This window comes from Mesoplodon densirostris, chromosome 3 (assembly GCF_025265405.1).
Source record: "Mesoplodon densirostris isolate mMesDen1 chromosome 3, mMesDen1 primary haplotype, whole genome shotgun sequence".
Classification (NCBI taxonomy): Eukaryota; Metazoa; Chordata; class Mammalia; order Artiodactyla; family Ziphiidae; genus Mesoplodon; species Mesoplodon densirostris.
The window spans coordinates 63,444,973-63,469,770 of NC_082663.1; the positions used below are offsets into that span (position 1 = coordinate 63,444,973).

The following is a 24,798-nucleotide window of genomic DNA, read 5'->3' on the forward strand; positions in this document are numbered from 1 at the left end:
GCTTAAGAAAAGATTCATAAAGGAAAAACCACTGGTCTAGAATCTTGATTCTAACAGTGATCCACCAATTCTTAGGCTAAATCTGTCTGGCCATGCCCATTTATTTATCATTGTTGCTGCTTCTGTGCTATAATAGCAGAAGAGTAGTTGCAACAAAGACCGTAAGGCTGAAAATATTTACTTATCTAGCAATTTACAGAAAAAGTCCGCCGACCTCTGCTCTAGGGCATTGGTTCACAAACCTCGATGCCTATAAAAATCATCTAGGGTTATGACTAAAACTGTAGGGTTTTGGTAACAGTTCTAAGACAGTAGTTCTGTGATGGGGTCCAGGAATCCATGCTTCATGAAGCATTACAGATAATTCGGTAGACAGGCAGTCTGCAAACCACGTTTTGAGAATTCATGGACAATACAGAAAAAGGAATAGACCCATTAAAGACTGTGATTCCAAATCAAAACTGTTATTGTCTTCTATGTATCTATATCTGCAGCACTGGAAATAAATAAAACTGACAAAATCATCAAGGCCTGCTTATAAAATCATGAATGCTGGTCTATTATTTGGTCATCAACAATAGAAACGGGAATAAGATAAATCTGTCCAATACTGCATTTTGGCATTATATATATTTTCAATAAACTACATTTCCATATAATTTGTTTCTTAAAAATAAATGCTTTGTTACAAATTGGAAACCTTCCACCAGCACCATTAAGACCAACATTTTATTTAGAGCATGCAAATTAGTTTTATTACTATTTGTTTATTTGTATCCTCCCCCTTTCAATATCCTTCAAAAGGAATTTGAAGGGGTATGTAAATTAGTTTCTGCGAACATTTTCACCTAGTATAGAAAATTTGCTTTTAATAATAAATGAAAAAGCCCATGGCTATCATTAAGAGGTAGCATCACAAGAAGAGGGAAGACTCTTTATGAAGGCCTTTTCTACTTCCTCAAATAAAGTCCTCATGTTTGCGTTATAGTTTCACAGCTGTACACGGTACAACTGGTAAGGAAGTGAGAATGAGGACCTTTGCACAGCTAGAATTTTATCACAATATATACCACCTTGAATTCCTTCAAAACTGTTTTCATTTCAAGAAATTTCCATTTCAAGAAATAACATAACATTATTAAGACACCGCTAAGTCTTTCCCCAGAAGGAGAATGAGGTCGTCAGAAAACTTTAAAGTCAAGTATACATTTTCAAATAATGTGATAACAGTATCATCTTTAAATTAATATTAGAATAAGTTGAGTAAGAGAGAAGAAATCAGTATACTTACATAATAAGTGTAAGTACTAAGTATAAGTATTGAGTAAAATACTAAATGCTATTACAGATCTATTCACGTAGTATGATAAAACTGATATCCTTACTGTATACTGATTTCTGGAAAGAAAGAGGCTATGTCTAATGTTCCGAAGGTTACACTGCATTAAGACTTTACTCCCAATCTATTATTTTAAATTGGGCTAAAGAACAATAATTGAGTGGTACATTAAATTCTCCAGGAAAAAGCAATTCAAGTTGCCTGCCATAATGAAAGGTATGTCTAAATAAGAATATATGGGCAACTTCAGATTTCAGTTATGCTAGATTTATTTTTCTTAAATATTTTATTATAAATTACCAGTATAAAAATTAGAATTCTATGACATATCACATCTATTCCCCACCTTAACTAATTTTCCTCTGGTTATACACTTATTTATTTATTTACTTCTTTGCAATTAAAAAGACAACCCCCAAAAGGTCTAAGAAATTGTTTATATTCCTATTCATTAATATATCAAGATTAAAATAATAATATTTAAATACTCTAAACATTCATAATGCATACATTTAAAATATAACTCTTTAAAAAATTAAAAATCAGTATGTTCTAAGGCTCACAATGAAAATCTCTAGGGGGCGGGGGGGGGGCCGGCGGGGCCAGGATCATATTCAGAGAGTCCAGAACTAAGTAAGAAAATTTCTATTTTAAAAACATAGAAAACAGCAACTAAGGAGCCTGCCTGCCGCAACTAAGAAGCTCGCAAGCCGCAACTAAGGAGCCCGCCTGCCGCAACTAAGACCCGACACAACCAAATAAATAACACACACACACACACACACACACACACACACAAACATAGAAAACTTCTTCACAACAGGAAATAATATCACTATAAATATACTAATACCAATCTTTCCATGATGACATTAAAAAGCTTAGAAAACTGACAAACCCAATGCTTTTGTGCATTTGGCTGGAATCAGAATAAGATTTTCAAATTTCAGCCCTGCCTTTCTCTCCCAATTAAGTTATAAGACTCTTATTTGTACACCACTGATACTATGAATCCATGGCCACTATTTTCAAAGATTTGAAGCAACTGAAAAAAGAGCAAGTAAGAAAATTAGTCACTTTTTGTCCTCCACGGTCTTTTCAAACAGAACAAACAGGAACACGGAACTAAGGCCAAACTAATAACACACGTGTATGCATATAATACTTTCATTATGAACTTTTTTTTTCAATATTTTTGAAGACAAACTGGATTGTAAATGACTTTGCCTGATTCTTTATTCTAAATGCCCTGAGCAAGTGGTTAAGTGCACTTTTTAAACCTTCTACCAGAAGGCAGTTTCCACTGCCATTTTACCCCATTAACTTGCCTGCAAAAACAAATAATGTTTCCTAGCTGACCACAACAGTTATAGAAAGACATCTAAAAGATTTTACAGATCACTCTGTAAGCAGTTCAATTTAAAAGCTATTGTGTTACAATACCAGCTCACTGCACAATGCAACAGTGTAAAGTAAATCCTGCAAAAACATCGATTTTATTTATTTAAATTTGTCAAAGGCAAAATCAGTAGACATCTAAACAAACTGCATGCAAACAGCACATCAGACTCAATATTCTGCATGTGGACTCAATATGCATGAAAACCTGAGTGTGGATTAAGTGGGGATGGCAGGGCAAGTGTAGTTAACTTGTGAAATGGCAGGCGCTCATGAGGTACCTGGGCACGGAGTACATAAGGCTAAGGCGCTACTTCAGTATTGCTCAGTAGTCTACCAAATAACATCTTTCAACTCTTCTTTTATAATGTGAAACCTTCACCTGTCCCATTAAAGATAATGTGAAACCCTCTTAGAACAATCCTCAGGTAGTGTGCATTTCATTCTGGAAGAACTTTGCTCCCAAAGCAGTATTTACTACAAATGAAGGATACTCCAAAGGATAAAATATATTCACAATCAGGACAGTTGACTGCCCTATCAACATAAATTATTCAATATAAATGAATTTTAAATACAGAATTAATTTAAATTTTAGTTTTCAGATTTTCAACTATGCCACTTACATAACAAATGGAATCAAAGTCTTGAATACAATAAAATCTGTGTTCTCTTTTTTAAAAACTTACATAGCTAACATCTAATGAGCTCCCACCATGTTTTACCAGCATTGTTTTTAAGTACTTTACCTGTTTTCTCAGTCAGTTATCACAAAAGCCCTATGAAGGAGACTCTACCATTATCCCCACTTGATATATGAGGAAACTGGGGCACAAAGGAAATAAGAAACTTGCCCAACATCTCACAGCTTGTCAGTGATACAACTAGGACTGGAACTCCAAGTCTAGATCCAGAGTTTGCCATGGGCACTGGGCAGAGACAATGAGTGCACTATACTCTAGGAAGAATACTGGCCAGAAAGGCAAGAAGACTGGTTCTGGTTCCTGACTGATACATATATCATGGAGACAAACAATTTCACATCAATGAGTTTCATTTACTCATTAATCAAATGAAAGTTTATTCCTTTGCACCTATTCTTTTGCCACACTGTGCAACGGCTCCCTTAAGGCCTCCTGCAGCTTCCCCAGAGCGAGCCTTTTTTTTCAGGGCAGATCTAGGCCATCTTCTTGCCTATTCCCACACTTATGCACATGGGGCATTTTCCCACTTCCTTTTACCTCTGGTTTTATGGATAAGTAAGGTGGCCACGGTGGGAAGAGGTCTAGCTGTCACCTCAGTTCCTCCTCCTCCCAGAGGGTACATGAGCCCAGGATTTTGCCCTGATAAAGTGGCTTAGGTACTGAGGGAAAACATGCTCAATCGTGTACTCTTGTCCTCTGACACTGGTCAGATTGGCTCTTTCTAAAATCCAGGAGGTCTAGGATTTAGGTCAGATAGGCAGAGATTCAGTAAGAAATAGGTCTCATTTAAGGCTCTCAGGCTTCATGTTAGAATCAGGTGCCCACATTTATAGGTCCTCAAGTGCTTGGTCAGATTAATAAAGCCCACTTTCTTTTCCACATGGCCATTGTTCTGTGAATAGGTCTCTTGACTGGAGCAGCGATTCTGGGGATTCACTTCTGATTTGAAGCTGTTGTTGGCTACACCCCTCACCACATTCTTCTGGAGTAACTTGTGCCACCAATCCCTGGCCATTTTTAGGGTCATGCATCACAAACCATCTTGCTTCTTTCTTCCTTGTCCCACTTGAAGCACTTCAGCTTCCTGAGGTATGTTAATGGTAAAAACTCATCACCTTTTCATTCTCCCAAAGTTCGGGGGTTTTTGCTATAGAACTGCATATAGATTTTCTTATAATTATTTTAATCTCTTCTATATCACAGTCCCAATTTGTCTACTTTTGCTTTCTCTCCACCTTATCAGAATCAGGAGGGATTTTCTACTTTATTATCCTTCCAAAGGACCACATTTAAGATGTATTTATCAATTTCAACTATCTTCATTTAGTATTCCATTTTACACAATCATCTCTGATCCCTCTTAGGTTTCTATGCTTTCTTTCACTGTTATTTTTCAAATGTCTCAGGACAAATATCAAATTCTTTTATTTTTGGTCTCTTTACTTTAAAAATAGTGACAGTTACAGCTTTAGCCATGCCCCACGCATTTTGACTAAAGTATTTTCTTTTTCTGTGCTTTTTGGAAAGCCTGTATTTTTTTCTTTAAACTTTAATTTAAAAGTGTATTTCTTGCTTCACAACTGCTCTGGTACCATTTTAAAATACTTAATTCTTATGTTATTGCTTAAGGTTAAAAAATATAAAAGCTTTGGGGCCTCCCTGGTGGCGCAAGTGGTTGAGAGTCCGCCTGCCGATGCAGGGGATACGGGTTCGTGCCCCGGTCTGGGAGGATCCCATATGCCGCGGAGCGGCTGGGCCCGTGAGCCATGGCCGCTGAGCCATGGCCGCTGAGCCTGCGCGTCCGGAGCCTGCGCGTCCGGAGCCTGTGCTCCGCAACGGGGGAGGCCACAACAGTGAGAGGCCCGCATACCGCAAAAAAAAAAAAAAAAAAAAAAATATATATATATATATAAAAGCTTTAAGTTTACTTTATGTCTAAGTAAATGATTTTTTGTAAATGTTCTAGGATACATCCATAAAAGTGGTATAAGATTTTAGCTATATTTACTATATCAAGTATTGATTCTGTTATTTAATTTCTCTGTCCTTACATCTACATCTCACTTAAAAATCTATGAGGTATATCTAATTCGAGACAAGCATATTAAAGTCACCCACCAAAACTGTATTTTATCTATGTCTCCTTGCATTTCCAATAGATTTTTCATTTACATATTTATTTGGTTGCCATATTTTTTGTGCACATAGGTTTAGGTTTCTTAATTTCTTTGTAAATTGGGTCTTTTTTTCCCATTTTATAATGTTCCATTTTATCCTGTTAAAAGCCTTTAATTAATTTTAAATTCTTGTTGATATTCACTTAATGTCTCTCTCCCTACTTTCTTATTTTCAACCTTTATCACTTTGATTATGGTGTTTTAATTATAATTGGCCTCTATCTGGCTTTTGTTTTTCATTCCAATTTGAAGTCTGTCTTCTAATGAGAGAATGCAATCCACTCATATTCAGAGTAGGCTATATTTGATTTTTACTCTTCCATCTTACTTCTTGATTTTAACTCTTTCATTTTAATTTTTAAAAATTTATTATTTACTTTACATTTTGGTTTTCTTTTTTTCCTTTTGTGAATTTGGAATTCCCACCATATTTTGTATTCCACTAATAGTTATCTTCTATCTGACAAAAACAGAAAAACAAGCTTTGCTATATAGGTTTGTAAGAAAGTATGTACTTGGTTAATATTCCAACAACTGCCGTAGAGAAAGTCGATGCAATCAAACATTCTCCTGAGCCCCACACAGGGACATAATCAAATACAACAAATTCTTCTTCCAACGAAGTCTGTGGTTTGCTTGATATGTGTCTTATATACTACCACAGGTTTCATGTATAAGCAGCTGCATTCACCTGAAAGCCGTAATACTCCCTTGCCTTTACCTCTTCCTTTCTAACAAGAGCAGAACAAGCTAAAAAGCACAAGTTTTAACTAAATTCTGCACAAGATGATGGGAAATACAGAACTCCACATTCCTATTTCTTTCTCATAACCAGACACATATTTCTCCATCATTCTTTATAAACAAGGAATTAACTATTTTCCCTATCAAAACCCACTGTTTTCAACCCAAGATAAGCTATTTTCACCTTACTATTTTTTTAACAAAATTCACATTTTATTTAGGTTGAAATACACTATACAAAATTGATTTTCTTCACCAAAAATAACAGCAATATTTTCTGTATTATTCCTAGATAAACTACAAAACACTTATTTTCGTAGTTTTTCTAGGTTTTGCTTGTAAATCAAGATGAGGCAGTAGATACAGTCTTGGAAAAAAACCAAGAAAACAAACAAATCAGTTGTCAGTATCCATGGCCTCTGATCCTGTCTTGACCATGAAACAGAAGTGTTCAAAAAGCTTATGAGGATGTAGGCTCAATAAAGGAACGTAAACAGCAACAACCAGATGTGGAAAAACAATGGTAAGCTCTTCCATTCAAACTTTAACTATAACTTGTTCCTTTAACTTCATTTGATAAAGACAAAATCTACACTGAAATTCTTGTTTGGCGAGCTCACACATTTCTCTTACAGTCTGATAATTTTCTTAACTGTCCCTTACGGATTTTTAACAGCATATTTAAAACTCCTGCCATTCAAAGGTCAGTCATGAACTTCATTGTAACGTTTTATAAATGTATTCCTTCCTCCCATACCTCCTCAAAATTTATTTCTTCAAAGAACTGATAACTCAATCCCTGATAACTGGATCCACAGCGATAAATGTTATGTCTAAAATGACTTAACTAATACAATTCCAAAGTGCCATTAGCAGAGATCACACAGAGTGTAACATGGTACTTTCAATGCTATCTTCTGGAAGAACAGTTAGGTCTCCAAAGTATGGGAGTTCAAACGGGCCATTTTAACAGGCAGATTATCAGTGACTAATGTACTCAATGGGAGGCCTACAGATCGAGATATTCAGTGATTAAGTGGCCTACGTACACCTTACAACTCTTCTGTAAGATATTTTCAAATTTCTGACAGATTTTTTCAAATATCACATATAAGAGAAAGCCAATTTTAAAAGTCTCTTAGGTAGTTTCAATGGTTTCTGAATTATCTGTAGGGAGCTCTGACTTACTTGTATAGAGTTTGATATATGTATCCACCATTAAATCCAAATCGTGTTTTATATCAAAATTTATGTTAAGCAAAGCCAAGTTACTTGACCTTTGGTCTGTCAAAGTGTTCCTCAGGTATGCTTTGAGATGATTTCGTCCACTTTCAGAGCATTCATTCTCAACCTTCGTCACAGGAAGAATACATAGGACCTTCAGCAATGCATAAACATTAGGGAAAAACTTGATGTCTGGCAGATGAAGGGCTTCATAAATAGTGGATGGAAGTTCTATATGTTTCCCTCTGTGTTTCCACTTGATTCTCCAACAATGCAGCTCAGCAGAGAGCGTGTCAGGATTAGGTAAGTCACTTCTGTACATGTCAGCATCATGCTCCTCTGATGTATTGAATTTGAGCTGTCCCATGAGAGAGGGTACCAGAGATAGGCATTTAAGAGCTTTGAGGTGTTGTTCTGAGAATATATCTTTCAGTCCCTGAATAATGTGTTTCACTGTTGGAACACTTAAGAGTTTATTAGTAACTCGCAGAGGTTAGCTGAGATTTCAGGTCACTGTGCTGAGCTCTGCGAAATTTCCCTGGGAGTTTCATCTGAATATCAACTTTGGTTGCCAAATTTGTGGCTTCCACAAACTAAAATTCATGATAAACTTCGATATTTTCCATCACTTCATTTAGTGAATGCAGCACTGCAGTCAAACTACTGGCTGCAAAGAAGGCATCAGAGATTTGCCCCTGAAGATTTTTCCCAGAGGCTCTTGTAAAAGATAGAACATTTTTAAGAACAACAATGGTAACAATGAAATCAAAATCTGTTACCGCACTACAGAGTACAAATGCTCGGCCAGCTATACAGTTATTCCATCTAACATTTGTGTCACTAATTATACCATCTAAACACAACACAAGTGCTTGTAGGAGGTCCACTAAGATTCCAAACGCATCATGCCTGCCTGTCCACTGAGAATAGCAAATTTCCTTCAGTTCTTTGCCCCTTTCTTCACTGTTCTGAAAGAGGACAGAAAGTACATTGTAAAGCTCTAAAAGCAGTTGTGGTGATTGATGGAAAAAAGAATAAACTTCCTCAATTGTTCCTAATATGACAGATACTCCCGTAACAGGCACTGATTTTGCCAACCACGTATTTAAGGCACAGGAAGAGCAGAGTGTGTAGATAGCTTGGGGATATTTCTCTAAAAGTCTAGAAGCAACAACTTTCACTTTGGAAGAAAACCCACTGGACACAATGTAAGCCTGGCCACGACAGTACTCCATGTTTAATCCCCACTTCTCAGTTATCGTAGTGTGAAATTTCACAGCCAAAATTTCTGCATCGGCTTCATAAGGCAGGAAACCCACAAATTCCTCTCTCAGGCTGTGAGCTTCATCAACAAACCTTACTAACCCAGGCAGGTGCACTTCCCCTGCTATGCCCACCACGTCATCAGTGACGATGGAAAAGAAGGGAGAGTCTCCCACTTCCCTGAGGGTTTCTTCCCAAATGCAGCTCTCACAGATCTCTAGCATCTGTTTTTGCTGTTTTCAAACAGAACAATGTGTTAACTGCCGTTGTCTCAAAGCGCTTTCTCAGAACCTCTTCATCAGAACTGATCCGGCACTGCAGCAGTGCCTGAAGGTTATCGGGAGTAAAGAGACCTTCTGGGATTTCATCAGCTTCATGTCCATCCAGAGGTATGTTCTGTTTCCCATAAGAATTAAAATTTCAAATAAAGATTTTAAGTGTTCTTTGTTTTCCTTCTCTTCAAGGCTTAAAGGTAAAAGTCTTCATCCTGCTCTTCACCCCCTTCTTCTGCACTGGCGTCCTGAGCATTGCTGTTGTTTATTTCCTTATGTTTTGGTTCCTGTTCAGAAGTTTCATCAATTTTCTTCTGTTTCAGTGTCCTGATTTCATCTTCACTCAATTCTTTTATTCGTTTTTTCTGTGTCTGTGTGGATTATTCAAATGGTCGGTAAGATCAAATATTGTTGGTATTGCATTATCTCGAAGAACTGCCCTCTAAGGACTAGTTCTATGGATCATATAAGTCTCAAAGTGTTTGGCACACAATCGGTAATGTTAAATTAGTTGATCAGGCATTTTGACTTCTAAGTCGGCTCTCCTACAATTCTCCACTCACTTCTGGCATCTGGCTGGATCCTGCGGGAACCTGAAAAAGGCCAGGTCCGACTGCGTGCTCTTCCGCGTGCAGCTGGGGGCCATGCAGAAGCTCTGCATCGTCGTCTGCCTGCTGACCGGCCCAGCCCTCCCCTCCCGCTTCCTCAGGCAGCCCGCCCGCCCGCCTGCCCGTCAGGGCTGGGGAGGGGAGACAGGCTGGTGTGCCAGGAGGTGGGGGGCACCTTACTACTTTTTAAACACAAGATGAGAATACAAAAATAATTTCACTTCTCTCCCCTCTCTTCCTCCCATGAGACCTTCAAAACACATTTATTCTGCCCCAATCCCATCCTACCCCTAGATTTTCTAAGCTTGTTCAATATTTTTAGTTCCAGATTATTAGAATTTCCCTTATATTATGGCCCTTCTTTTTCAAGAGTTCTCAGCACTTTTGTTAGACATTCCTAGTCTATCTTTATACATTTTAATTATGTGTATAAATATATACATATATTTGTGTATCTCTATTCTTTGATTTCCCCAATCTAGAGTTCACTGCTGTGGTTCATTAGTTCTTGCTTAGAAAAGTGGTTCTTACTAGATGATGTAACACTTGTCTAAAAGGTATCTAAATACCTGTAGGAGTATTTGTGATTGTTACAATGACTAAAAATACTACTGAAATTTGATGCTTGGTACACAGGGATGCTGGATGTCTATCTCAGTAGACTTGAGGAAAAGGTTTTACCCTCTTATCTCCCATCAATAGATCACTGACAAATAATGTCAAACATTTGTTTCACATGTGGGCAAATATGGACCAATCTAATCCCTAATTTCTCAGTGATTTAGGGGAATCAAAAGGAAACAACAATAAAGTCCTGGTCAGGTCACTGAGTAGGCAAGTGAATTGAACACAAAAAAGAGAGACTAGAAATGGAAAACAGATACAGCATGATGTATTGGTTAAGAAAGCAGACCTACTAGATATGTGACCTTAGGCAAGTTACTTAACCTCTCTGTGCCTCAGTTTTTGTTTACGTAAAATATATAGAATAGAACCTACCTTTCAGAGTTGTTATTAAAATTAATGATTTATATTTTTAAGTTGCTTAGAATAGTGCCTGGCATATGATTAGCACTAGAGGAGTTATGTTAAATAAATTAGTAAAATAGAATTGAAGCAACAAGGATGCTTACTAAATTCAAACCTTATCATTAAGTCTGTCTTCCTCAAAAACTTTAAATATAGCCATAATCATAATTACAGCTTACACGAAGCTCTGTTTTAAGTGTTTCAAATATGTTGACTCATTTATTCCTCACAAGAGATCTATAGTTATTAGTACTACGGTTCCCATTTTACAGAGAAGAAAACTTGAGCAGGGAGAAGTCAAGTATTGCTTAAGACCACAAAGCAAGTAAAAGGCAGAGACTAAATTTGAACACAACTCATCTGGTTTTCAAATCCACTCTCTTAACCTCTCATACACAGTCTTTGTAATAAGTCCTGACTTTGATGATTAATCAACAATAACAGTAGATATGAAGACAAAGAACAGTGGTGAGAATGTGGTAGAAGATCAGATGCTAAGTGACCCTGTGAGTATTATTCTTAGCTTTAAGATAAATGTGTAACTGCCCTGCAAGCTTTAATAACACTCTGAAGGAAAGAAAACTTTGCCACTAGAGAGATTAAAAATTGGTCCTGACTACTAGGCTCCAAACCTAGCCATCTATTACCTTTAATTATACAAATATGATCCCTCTGAACAGACTCTGAGTATAGATTACCCCATCTTCAAACAAGGAAGAAGGGTGACCCTTGCACAACACGGGTTTGGGCTGCATGGGTCCACTTACACGCAGATTTTTTTTCAAAAAACATGCAGTCGCAGGTTTTGCATATGCAGATTCAACCAACCTGGATCAAAATTTCCACCCCCGGTTGGTTGAATCTGTGGATGCAAAACTTATGAATATGAGGGCTGACTGTAATATACTGCCCCCTCCTTAAACAACAACCCCTCTAGTTAGAGAACATTAGCTGTCAAACTAACCAACATTCAAGGGACAGGCAGAGTAAAAGACAAACACAATGGAGAAGAGTTTGAAGAAACACCAGCAGAAGCAATGGAGAGAATGTCTCAAAAGGGAAGCAGTGGTCAGTGAAATCAAATGCTAATGAAAGATCAAGAAAGATGTGGACAGCAAATTATCCACTGGATTTAATAAAAGGAGATAGTCAATGACCTTGCAAAAGCAGAAGTAGTGGAGTGGTGGAGAGACAAAATCAGACTGTGATGGGTTGACGAATTGAAGGTAAGGAAATAAAATTCTTTTCAGGTAATTCTTCCGAAAACTTTAGTTCTAAAGGAAGAAGAGAATGAAATAGGACACAAATAACAATAACAGCTAACACACGGTGCTGTGTGCCAGGCAATGTTCTAAGAGCTTTACATTTCCTAACTAACACAATACTTTCAATAACATAGGTTCTTTTACCCTCACCATTTTATATTGGTGGGCAAAGTGATGTACAGCGATATTAATGTGAGGACATGTAATGTGACAGAGCAAAAATTAATATTTATTTTTAATTTAATTTAATTTTTAAACAACTTCAGATGTATAGAAAACTTGCAAGAAGAATAAAAAGAATTTCTGAATACCCTTCACCCACATTTCCCAAATGTTAACATTTTACTACATTTGCTCTAGCTTTCTACATATACAAACACATTTTGGTTTCCAAATCACTCAAAGTTGTAGATATGCCCTAATACTCTGAAATACTTCAGTGTAAACTTCTTAAAAAAAGGAATGCTCTTATATAATAAACACAGTAGAATTATTTAAAATCCAGGAAACTGAACACTGAACCAATACTATTAACTATTCTAAAGATTTTATTGAGATTTTTCCAATTATCCCTATAAAATCCTTTATAGCAAAAGAAAATCCAAAATTATGTTACATACAGTTGTCATAGCCTTCTAATCTCTTTTAACCTGCAAAAGTTCCTGAGTTTTTCTTTCCATTTTATGATATTAGCATTTTTAAAGACTGTAAGACAATTATTTTGTAGAATACCCTCATTTGGTTTTGTCTCATGATTAGATTCAAGTTATTCACTTTTGGCAGGAATTCAACAGACTTGATGCTGAGTTCTATTCAGTGTATCTTATCAGAAGGTACATAATCCCACTTCTGGCAATGATAACTATGTTCATTTGGTTCAGGTAGTGTCTGCTAGGCTTCTCCGTTGTAAAGTCAAAAGTCAATAATTTGCCCTTTTAAATTAAGAATAACTTATGAGGTTATTTATACCTTGAAACTGCAAATATCCTGTTACTACTCAAATTTTCACCCCCTAGTTTTCAGCATTTGTTAATGATTCTCGCGTGAATCTATTACTGTTGTGATGGCTATTCTAATTCCATCCTTTGTTCTTCTACAATTATTAGTTGTTTTTGCATTGTAAGGAATAACTTCCCTTTCTCCTTACTCATTCATTAATTCATCCATTCAAGTGTGGATTCAGAGATTCTTACCCTATTCAATAGGTTATAATCCTTTTACCATCATTTATTTTGTTGCTCAAATTAGCCAGTAGGGGCTCATTTAAGCTGGCTCTTGTATCTTTCTGACACGTCTCTACCATTCTATGAGCACTGTCTTGTTTTTATGGCCCAACAAGATGTTCCAAGATTATCTTCTTTCCTTGCCCTAGCTCAGAAATCAGCCATTTCTCTAAGGAGCCCTGGTTCCTTTAAATGCCGAATGGAATTTAAAAACCAAAGTCTACCATAAAAGGAGATGCAGTACTACATTCTACAACATGCATGAACCTTGAAAACACTCTAAGTGAAAAAAGCCAGGGCTTCCCTGGTGGCGCAGTGGTTGGGAGTCCGCCTGCCAATGCAGGGGACACGGGTTCGAGCCCTGGTCCGGGAGGATCCTACATGCCGTGGAGCAACTGGGCCCGTGTGCCACAACTACTGAACCTGCGCTCTAGAGCCTGCAAGCCACAACTACTGAGCCCATGTGCCACAACTACTGAAGCCCGCATGCCTAGAGCCTGTGCTCCGCAGCAAGAGAGGCCACCACAATGAGAAGCCCGCTCAAGGAAGAGTGGCCCCTGCTTGCCACAGCCAGAGAAAGCCTGCACACAGCAACGAAGACCCAAGCAGCCAAAAAGAAATAAATAAATTAAAAAAAAAAGAAAAAAGCCAGACACAAAAGGCCACTTATTATATGATTCCATTTGTATGAAATGTCCAGAATAAGCAAATCCATAGCGACAGAAAGTAGATTAGTGGTTGTCAGGGGCTGCAGTAACGGAAGGATCAGGAGTTTCACGTTAGGAACTTGATTTTAGGGATGATGAAAACGTTCTGGAATTACAGAGTGGTCATGGTTGCACAACCTTGTGAATATACCAAAACCCACTGAGTTATACACTTAAAAGGGTGAATTTTATGGTATGAAATTATACCTCAATTAAAAGAAAAAAAACAAGATCTGGGCACTAGGTGTGCTCAGTGCCACTGGGGTTATTATTGCATGTAGGCCCTCTTAAAGGACAGCATTAGGAAACAGATGTTTGTATACTCATGTACGAATGCATATGTGTACATACAAATGTGTAGACACACACATACATGCATATACACTCCAACACATCTAGCTATCTATATAAAAACCCATGAAGTTCACATTGATATCTCCAATTCCAAGCCAATACTGCAGTATTTATTGTATCCTTCCCTTTTTTCAGATTTGTGATTCCCTTCCACAACAGTGTGGAATCTTAGAACAAGGAGAGTTCAGCTCTCTTCACCATTATACTTCAGTATGTCTGTTTATTTTAACAAAACTATAATTTACTGAATAAAATACGGCTGAATTGGTACTAAAAGCAAAGATCTCTTAATTGGTACTCACAGTGATACTGTCCAAGAGTTTGGCCATATGTTTAATAATTTCACCATGTTGTACGGGTTGCATTTGCAGTAATTTCTTAATAACAACCACACTTTCAGCAACAACTATTTCTGAAAAAAAATTCACATTATGCATATTAAATATGTATAATTCAATTCAAACTCATTATTCTTGGTAAAATGTAAATTTAAATTAGCAAAACATTCTACATGTCTTAAATGACTAGGTGAAAACTATAACCATGAGTGTACATCTAAATTTTGGGGGTGAACCTTCATCTAAAATAGAAGAGTATACTTTAATTTCTAACTTCTGTTGCTGTCGCCTAGCTTCTGATATCCCTTTCTAATCTCTGCTTCTTTAATTCAGAAAAGCAAAGTGAGGTTAGATTATGCAATCACAATGTTCAACTGTCTTTGGCTTTTAATCACAGCTCTCAAATACTGTTCTTTGATTTCTAGCAGTTATATAGTGGTAATCAAATACTTAGAATCTACGTAACATTTTTTCAATTCTAAAGAAAATAGCAAACTTTAAAAAAATTCCTTAAGTGGTATGTCTAGAAAAGCGAGTAGCACGTATTATTAGTTGTAGGAAAGGGGTTACTATAGAAATAGCATGGACTCCAAGCCAGAAAGGGTGGGCTTGTGAGCTAAACCGTTTCCATTTGATGCATGAATCCACTCTCTGCATTTCTTGGCCCAACTCTGTGCCCTTAGAGGCTGACTTCTGTGGACTGTATCAACCAGATTTCTTTGTCCCTCACTTACAGGTATGCTTAGCCAATAGGAAGCACCAGCAAGAAATCAGGGGGCAGGAGGGAATATTTATTATCCTGGATCCCTCTCCTGCCAGACCTCCCTGGCAGTGCTAGCATTCCTCTATTGAAGGTTTCAGCTCCTATGAGTGGCTCTCTCTCCTTCAGGGTCCGTTAAGTGTCCCGACCCCTCAAACCGCTTCCCTTCAATTCTACATATGGTAAAGGCTTCCCACCGTTGCTACCCTGCGAGCCCCAGGGTGTTACAGTATATCTTGTTGGTTTCCCTTAATCCCACCCACAATTTATAAATACATAGTTCCTTCATTAAATTCTCTTCAATTGTCCCTTTTAAGTGCATCATCTGTTTCTTGCCAGGGCCTGAACTAATATAGTAATTGGTACTAGGATTGGCTCTAGGAAGCAGATCCTCAAATTGGGATTCTGAGATTGAGTTATCACAGGCTAATCACTGGTCCAGAGTTACGATTTTAGTGGCACCGGTAGAGAAATGTCATAAACTAGCAAGAGCACCTGACCTAATGGAATGAATCTTATATAAATGATTACTAACGTTACTGATGGCAAATAAATACACCAACACTGCCTTTACTTATTATTCTGGCATTTTTATTAACTGAGATTCATGGATAGTAGAGATTCCCCTGGCAAACACATAGGTTTATTTGAATATTATTCTGGAAATATACCATGACTTGTGTTCTGTTACTCTTTTTCTCTGAAATACATTTTCTTATCTAGCCCCGTTTAAGAATATAAGCAAAATGTTTTATCATTCTAATTATTATTAAACGTATGTATTTCATATTATATATGTGTATACACACACACACACACACACACACACACACACACACACACACTTTCTCCCTGGGAATGATACATTAATGTTTCATAATGTTTCAGTTTACAAAATGATATATTTCTTTTTAATTCTCACAATAACATATGGTAGCTACCTTATTATCATCATCTTAAAGATGAAGAAAGAGAAACGCACTGAAGAATTCAAACTCAGAACCAGAATGTACCATTTTATCTCTAATGTTCTATGTTATTATGAGCGGGTATTACTTTTATAAAGACCACCTCTTGGAGGTATGAGGAAAACAGAAACAAATCAGAATGAGACTCTGCTCTCATCAAACTTACACTCTGCTAGGAAACATTAAGTGGTTATGTAAGCAATTACCATGCAAAGTATGGTTAAGTGTGGTTTTAAAGAATCCATAGTAAAAAATTTATCTTTTTAAAATATATTATTGCAAAACTAGCCTAAGTAAAAAAAAAAAAGTTGTATAATTTTAATTATCCACATGTAGAGGCAGGGTTGGCTATAGTTGAAATAAATTTGGCATTATTTACCCTTTGGTGGCACCTTAGTTTCCTACTGTTGTTGTTATAGATTACCACAAACTTAGTGGCTTAAAGCAACACAAATTTATCATTTTACAGTTCTGGAGCAAGAAGTTAACACGAGTCTTACAGAGCTAAAATCAAGGTGTTAACAGGACTAAGTTCTCCACAGAGGTTCTAAGGGGAAATCCATTCTTTGCCTTTTCAAAATTTTAGAGGCTACCCACATTCCTTGGCTCAAGGCCCCCTGACAGCAAAGACATCATTCTAGCCTCTGCTTTTGACATCTGACTTTCTTGGTTACACTGGGTCCAAGATTATTGGATGAATAATCTCTCCATCTCAGTTTTTTTTTCTAACATGTTAGTTTCTGCTGTATAACAAAGTGAATCAGCTATATGTATACATATACCCCCATATCCCCTCCCTCTTGTGTCTCCCTATCCCCCCCGTCTAGGTGGTCACAAAGCACGGAGCTGATCTCCCTGCGCCATGCAGCTGCTTCCCACTAGCTATCTATTTTACATTTGGTAGTCCATCACTCTCTCACTTTGTCCCAGCTTCCCCCTCTCTGTGTCCTCAAGTCCATTCTCTACGTCTGCATCTTTATTCCTGTCCTGCCCCTAAGTTCGTCAGAACCTTTTTTTTAATTTTTTTAAGATTCCATATATATGTGTTAGCATATGGTATTTATTTTTCTCTTTCTGACTTACTTCACTCTGTATAACAGACTCTTGGTCCATCCACCTCACTACAAATAATTCAATTTCGTTTCTTTTTATAGCTGAGTAATATTCCATTGTATATATATACCACATCTTCTTTATCCATTCATCTGTCGATGGACAGTTAGGTTGCTTCCATGTCCTGGCTATTGTAAATAGAGCTGCAGTGAACATTGTGGGACATGTCTCTTTTTGAATTATGGTTTACTCAGGGTATATGCCCAGTAGTGGGATTGCTGGGTCATACTGTAGTTCTATTTTTAGTTTTGTAAGGAACCTCCATACTGTTCTCCATAGTGGCTGTATCAATTTACATTCCCACCAACAGTGCAAGATGGTTCCCTTTTCTCCACACCCTCTCCAGCATTTATTGTTTGCATCCTAAGAATCTTAATCACGTCTGTAAAGTTCCCTTTGCCACATTAGGTAACATAGTCACAGGTTCCAGGCATCAGGACCTGGACATCTTCAGGCGTTGGGATGGAGGGGGACGGTGTTATTCTACCCTACCCAGGTGCCTTCTCATTCCCTTTGGGTAATTCCACCCTACTTTTCCTTCATGCTACCTCCTGGTTTTCAAAGACCTCACTCAGCACTGCAGTGGTACTCCACCACAAGTACAAAGTGATCTTATGTTCTGGGCCTTTCCAAGCTTTCTCCTTGTCCTCAACAGAACTTAATGGTCCTTACTCTAAGAAGTATAGCCTACTATTTTTAAACATTGTAATTTTATTTTGGTAAGAACACTTAACATGAGATCTATCCTCTTAACAAATTTTTAACCATATGATACTTTATCGTTGACTACAGGTACAATGTTGTACAGTAGATCTTCAGAGCTTATTCACCTCGCTTAACTAAAATTGATGCCCACTGATTAGTAGCTGCCCATTTCCCTTTTCTTCTAGCCCCTGGCAAGTACCTTTCTGTTCTTGGATTCTATGAATTTGACTATTTTAATACGTCGTACAAGTAGAAACATTCAGTATTTGTCTTTCTGTGACTGGATTATTTCACTTAAGTTTCTCAAGATTAGTACAGCCTACTATTATCTTCATTTTACAAGTGAGGAATCTGAAGCACAGGGAGATTGGGTAATTTATTCAAGACAACATTAACATTCAAACATAGGTAGTCTAGTTCTGCATGAGAGCAGACAGCTGGCAATTGAGTAAGTGGTCAATATACAGGAAGACTGTAGTATACTTGTTTATTATTGCCTCCCTCCATTAGGCTGTGAGCTCCTTATGGGCAGAAACTTTCTATAGGCTGATGAATATCTTATTCATCTATTCTATACATACTAAATACCTCAACTGATTCAACTTTTCAACAAATGCCTATTATATAAAACAAAACAAAACAAAAAATAGTCTTTGCCCCAATTCTTTTAGTTTATAGTAGGTGGTAAGAAGGTTATTCAGACAAGCAAATTTTGCTAATATATTATCTAAAGAAAATTAACTGAGGAATTAAATTATCCTAAGTCAACTGAAATGCAGATTTCTCCTTAAGGTCTTTAAGAAATTTGTTTATCAGTGAAACTTACATAGTGATAATGGACTATTTTAGGGCAACCTTCAAGCTGCCTAGAAGTCCTGTCCATGCCAAGAAGGAAGAAGTCAACAACAACAAAAACCCTACAGGTCAAGAAGAATATATTAAATATATGTAAAAACAATGGAGTCTCAGTGCTGTCCCTGGGGTTGTAAGATACATTATCTAAAAAGATGATGAGGTATTCATACTAATATAAAATAAAAGAGTCATAGATCCTTAGAGGGCTGAAAGATCTTACAGATTTTAATGAAACTGAGGCCTCATTCACAGCATTTATTCCTAAAAGCAGATCTTTCAATAGGAAAAGAAAGGGGCTCTGTTGTAACAACTGACCATTTTAAGTTAAAAATATTATTACTTTCTTTAATGTCACCTAGCCAGTTTCCAAACTATGAAAGTGAAGCACATATGATAAACAGTTAAAGAATCAGGCAAATGATGATTGTGAAATCAGAACCTGAAAAATACAATTTAAGTTTCTTAATATTCAAAGCAGAAAAAAAATCCACGGTTATAAACAGAGTTTAGATTTACCAAAAACAAAAGTCTGAACATTAAAAGGTCAGAGCTTAAGTTAGTAAATCTACCTTGAAGAGTGATTATAAATTATATTAGTTTCCCATTGACTAATTATAAAATGATCTATTCTTCCCTTAAAAGTACTACAGGGTATAGAATATTCATCTTCTAAATCAAAGTCAATAAAAAATTAAGAGTTTGGGATTAACATATACACATAACTATAAATAAAATAGATAATCAACAAGGACCTACTGTATAGCACAGAGAACTCTACCTAATATTCTGTAACAGCCTAAATGGGAAAATAATCTGAAAAAGAATAAATATATGTATATGTATAACTGGATCACTTTGTTGTACACCTGAAACAAACATAACATTGTAAATCAACTATACGGCAATATAAAATAAAAAAATTTTTTAAATAGATAAAAGCAAAACTTGCTAAAAAGAAAAAAGTACTACAGGGGTACAGAATATTCATCTTTTAAATCAAAGTCAATAAAAAATAGTTTTTTAGAAATTAATGTGTTAGAAAGCCTAAGTAGAAACAACTGCTTTAAAATCCAGCTTGAAAATTTCACATGAGAAAAAGTGGTCAAAATACAAAATTGACAAACCTTAGATCCATTTTGTATTTGAAAGAACTAGCCAGTATTCTAACTGATTTGTGGTGCTTTTTGTAAGCAATCAAATTGAAGTGTGTCTTGTTTGATCAAATAGAAAGTCATTATTAAAGACATAGGAAAATGAAAACATATTTTTTAACTCACATTTTAAAGTGTGACATAGAAATAGAGACAAAAAGGATGTTATTGTTAAAAGTAGAAATAGATAAAATGGATGACATTTAGCACCCTATCCTCTGTAGTTACCTTCTACAGGCAATTTTTTTAAAAAATCGACTTCCTTGATAATTTTTCTTGCCACTTATTTGAAGTTATAATACTGCATACAGAAAAATGTTCTATCCATCATAATATCTTGAATTTACAGGTTAAAATTTATCATTTTATGCTTACAGGAAAGATCATTCTTATTTGGGGATAAATTTTGTTTCAAATTTTTTTTCGTTAGAAGTATTTACAATAATGTTACAGCTTTCTAGAGATCTACATCTGGAAAAAGACAATTAGGTGTAACATAGTAAAAAGTTACTTTGCAAATAAAATATAAAAAGTAATCAATTTTGTTATGTTTCACCTTATGGTTGCTATGTCATATATGCCTGGGTCTAGATATGACATAATTATATTTAGAATTCCACAAATAATTTCAATAATTTTACACAGAAAATTTTCCTTAAAAAACCCTTGTTTTAATCTCATTTTAATTAAATACATTATTTTAAAGGTGAAAGCTGAATCATTTTTCTTTCTTTCTTCAAAAGGTCTCATTTATTTTAAAGCCATATCATAGAAATAACGGACACTTACCACAGAAATTATGAAATCTAGATTATGTATTTTACTGGATATTACCTATCCAGTTTTACAAAATGTTTAGACACTGTTTGGCTTAAAAACATGAAGCTGTTCCAAACCGATGACTTTTAAATCTAATTAATCTTGAATATAAAATTATTAAGTGACTTTCTGGAAAAAAAACTTTGAAGTTACACATTTACATACTTTTTTGATCTAGCCTTTATAACTTCTCATGTTGTAAAGTCATTTGCCTGCTTTTAGCACCCTCTGCAGGTGAACCAATATTATACATGACATATGTCATTAAAAAGCAGTAAAATAGAACCTTTGTGGAAAGGGTGCAATGAAGGTGATTAAATTGTGAAGAAATAAAATAAACAAATTATACTTTCTTAGTTCTGGCCAGACAAGAAAATTCTGTTTGTAAGTTAATTATCTAATTTACTAAACAACAAAAAACTGTGTGTGTGTGTGTGTGTGTGTGCACGTGCACGTAGTTCAAAGATAAAATGTTACTATTCATTGTAACCATGCTACTGACATACAGGAAAAACTAAAATGCAATACTAAAAAAGAAGTTACAATCTGTAGATCATACCAAGAATATTCAAATGAGAAATTATTTGAAAATAAAATGAAGCTGTCAACTTACCATCCCTGTTGGACAGCAGACACACCAGGCCAGTAAGGCATGTGTCAGTGACTTCTGAGATGTTGGTGGCACATCTGCCTATAGTTTGAATAGTGGCTGCTGCAAACTGTTTATCCTGGCTTTTCACATAAGTCTAAAAAATTATCTCAGTTAGTTCATACATTGGCACTATCAAGTGAACAAAAAAATCCCTAATATATTAAGCTCTGTCAGAATATAAGAATTCTAGAACACATAATCTTCTCATCTAAAGGCATAACAAGAGGTCTGACTCCTGAATTAATTTAGTTCTGTTTTTTCACTTAAAGAATGTGGCTACAGAAGAGGCACATTTTCAAGCCAGGTTCATTCACCTGTGGCTACAGTGGCTTGTGACTCCAGAAGAGATAGTGGGGAGCAGTCACCCAAGGACAGCAATTAGTTTAAGTGCAAGGTTGAAAGAGATGATGAGAACCCTCTCTTTGGAGGTTTCAGTTCATTTAACCAGCAGCATGTGTGAATCTATGAAAAAAGGGTTGCTTTTTCAGAGATACTAAAGCTAAAAATTGGGAGAAGAGGAGGAAAAGGATCAATATGCTACTGATAAACATTTTATACTTTAAAATGGTATCTGAATGTTAGTAAACTGCAATAGCTACAGTGAGTAGCATTTCAATAAAGACTTTATAAATACTTGATTTGCAACAAAATAAAAGACCACATTTTTGAAAGAGATTTTCTTGAAAAGAATGCTTTAAAAATACACTGTAAACCATATATTTATATGAACTTAAAAAGAATTATCACTTATTTATTACAGACCTAAAGAATTTCACTTTGGTTATAACTTTCCTTATTTAAAAACTAAGCTTTTATTGTATACAGAAACAAATTTATTTTTAATAAATATGCATATTTATATACATTATATATAAATGGAATTTAAAATCCCATTTTCAATTGAAATTTAAAAAAATGATTCCCAACCTCAAATGACAAGTACCTAATGTAGAATTAACACCATGTTCATCTAACATGCAAAACAGGATATACATTTAAATGGTGCCTAAATGGCAAATGGAGGAGAAAATCCAAGAATATCTAAAAGACACACGAATTTAGTGAAAATGGTATCAAAACATGATTAAATGTTGAGGAAATAAATTAAACAAATTAAACTCTCTTAGTTCCATGTAGGAAAGATCAACTGTATTTAAAACCATTTCCCAGTTGATTACCTAATCTCGTCAGTTACAAAAAACTGAGTCTTTAGAAAAGTTCTCTATTTTCTCAAAAAGTTATGAATAAACTGTACACATCTATGAACATAACCCATAAACACAGAAAAAAGGTAAAATATACAGTGATAAAAAAGGATACATGAAGAAATATATTAAAAAGTCTGACTAAACAGTGGACCTTACTAAATATCCTGATATTAAATGAAATGACTAGATCACCAATATCCTGAAACAGGTAAATAATGCCATAAAATCACCTGAGATTCCTTCCCTACAACCCCAGTAACCCTGACATAAGCAGAAAATAGACAGCAAAAGGACACCCAAATAGATTACACAGATTACACATGATAAGAAGAAAAGCAAAAACTGCAAACACAAAGACAAAAACTTTAAAACAAAGTCAAATTTAAGCAATGTTCTATACCACAGATTACCAGATAAGAACTTGAGATACTATATTTTCTGGTATGTAAATATAAGATGAGCAGATATCCTAATTTTACAAGGACTTTTTCTAGAAAAATATATAGCATGAAAGTATAGTAATTCAGTTACAAAATTATAAAGCATGAATGTTATAATATTCTACTACTCTTGTTAAAAGTGTAAGATCACACAGTTAAAAAGAAATACAGGGCCTCCCTGGTGGCGCAGTGGTTGAGAGTCCGCCTGCCGATGCAGGGGATACGGGTTCGTGCCCCGATCTGGGAGGATCCCATATGCCGCGGAGCGGCTGGGCCCGTGAGCCATGGCCGCTGGGCCTGCGCATCCGGAGCCTGTGCTCCGCAACGGGAGAGGCCACAGCAGTGAGAGGCCCGCATACCGCAAAAAGAAAAAAAAAAAAAAAAAAAAAAAAAAGAAATACAATGTCTATATGGCTAAAAAGAAATTTAATGCAGGCATATAGAATGACTATGGCAACAAAATAAGTTAAATCTATAAAAGCTGGGAGTTGACAAAAATTCTGTGATTAGTGTGTAGCATGTGGTATACTTTTGCTAAGAAAACTGCTGATGAGATGTAAAACCCGTAATACTGATATGAGGTTTTCTATTACTGTTCTCCACCACGAAGTCTTCAGAGCTAACCCTTTCATCATAAAGGGCATAAGATCCATAAGGTAACTTTTTAGTATTTTGGGGCGATGTGTAGCCGGGAAGCATCTTATCCATCAGCACACATGATTTAAAAAATACAGCAAAACATTAACAACAATTTAAAAAATCATGATGAGGCCAATTTTAAACCAAGTTATTGGAGCTATACATGAAGCTAAGAGGACAATGTCTAAAAGAGTAGTAGGCCAATCAAATAGGGACAACCATGTAAGAAGTGAAGCCATTTTCATGAGTACAGAGTATAGCATGGACTATTGATGATGACAGCAAAAAAAGATAGAATCCTTACAGTGACTTATTTTCAAACAAGGAGTTATAAACCAGTCTCTCAAATTCTATGATATGAAAACATGAAAGGGACTACCATTCCACTTCCCTTAAATTTTAGATTTGTAGTTAATGTTTATTCTCGAAAATTCATAAATTTATTAGTTGTCAATCTTGCCCCAAATCACTGTTTTATTTATACAATTACACATATCTCAATTGAGAAAGATATATATCTTACTTTAAACTGAACAGATGCTTTAGAAGTTATTGTATAATTAGCACTGTACACAAACCTGAAATTCTCGAAGAAGAGTTGATATGTTGGCTTCATTTGCCAAGTTTGTCAAAATTTCAAGCTATGATAGAAAAAAGAGAAAGTAAACAGTTTAAAACACAAATAAAAAGGATGAATGTAATAAAGGTTATGCATTTAATAGAAAGGTAATTTCTGTTTTTAAAAAAAGTTAACACTATTACAATGTGAGGCATTATACCCTTCAGGTGAACTTTGTCTCCCTACACCTACAAACAGAGAATAATTATATAGTGCCTAAAAGT

The 24,798-nt window shown here is 35.8% G+C and overlaps 1 protein-coding gene and 1 pseudogene across 1 annotated transcript in view; both read right to left on the reverse strand.

Moving 5' to 3' along the window:
* Positions 1 to 24,798, reverse strand: part of AP3B1 (adaptor related protein complex 3 subunit beta 1) — a 281,724-nt gene that overhangs the window by 131,628 nt on the left and 125,298 nt on the right. The window contains exons 12-14 of the mRNA XM_060093077.1: positions 24,534 to 24,596; positions 21,630 to 21,762; positions 14,610 to 14,719 (exon numbers count right to left, since the gene is read on the reverse strand). Coding sequence (XP_059949060.1) covers positions 14,610 to 14,719; positions 21,630 to 21,762; positions 24,534 to 24,596 — 306 coding nt within the window. The remainder of the gene's footprint in view (positions 1 to 14,609; positions 14,720 to 21,629; positions 21,763 to 24,533; positions 24,597 to 24,798) is intronic.
* LOC132485270 (52 kDa repressor of the inhibitor of the protein kinase-like) lies at positions 7,501 to 9,782 on the reverse strand (annotated as a pseudogene).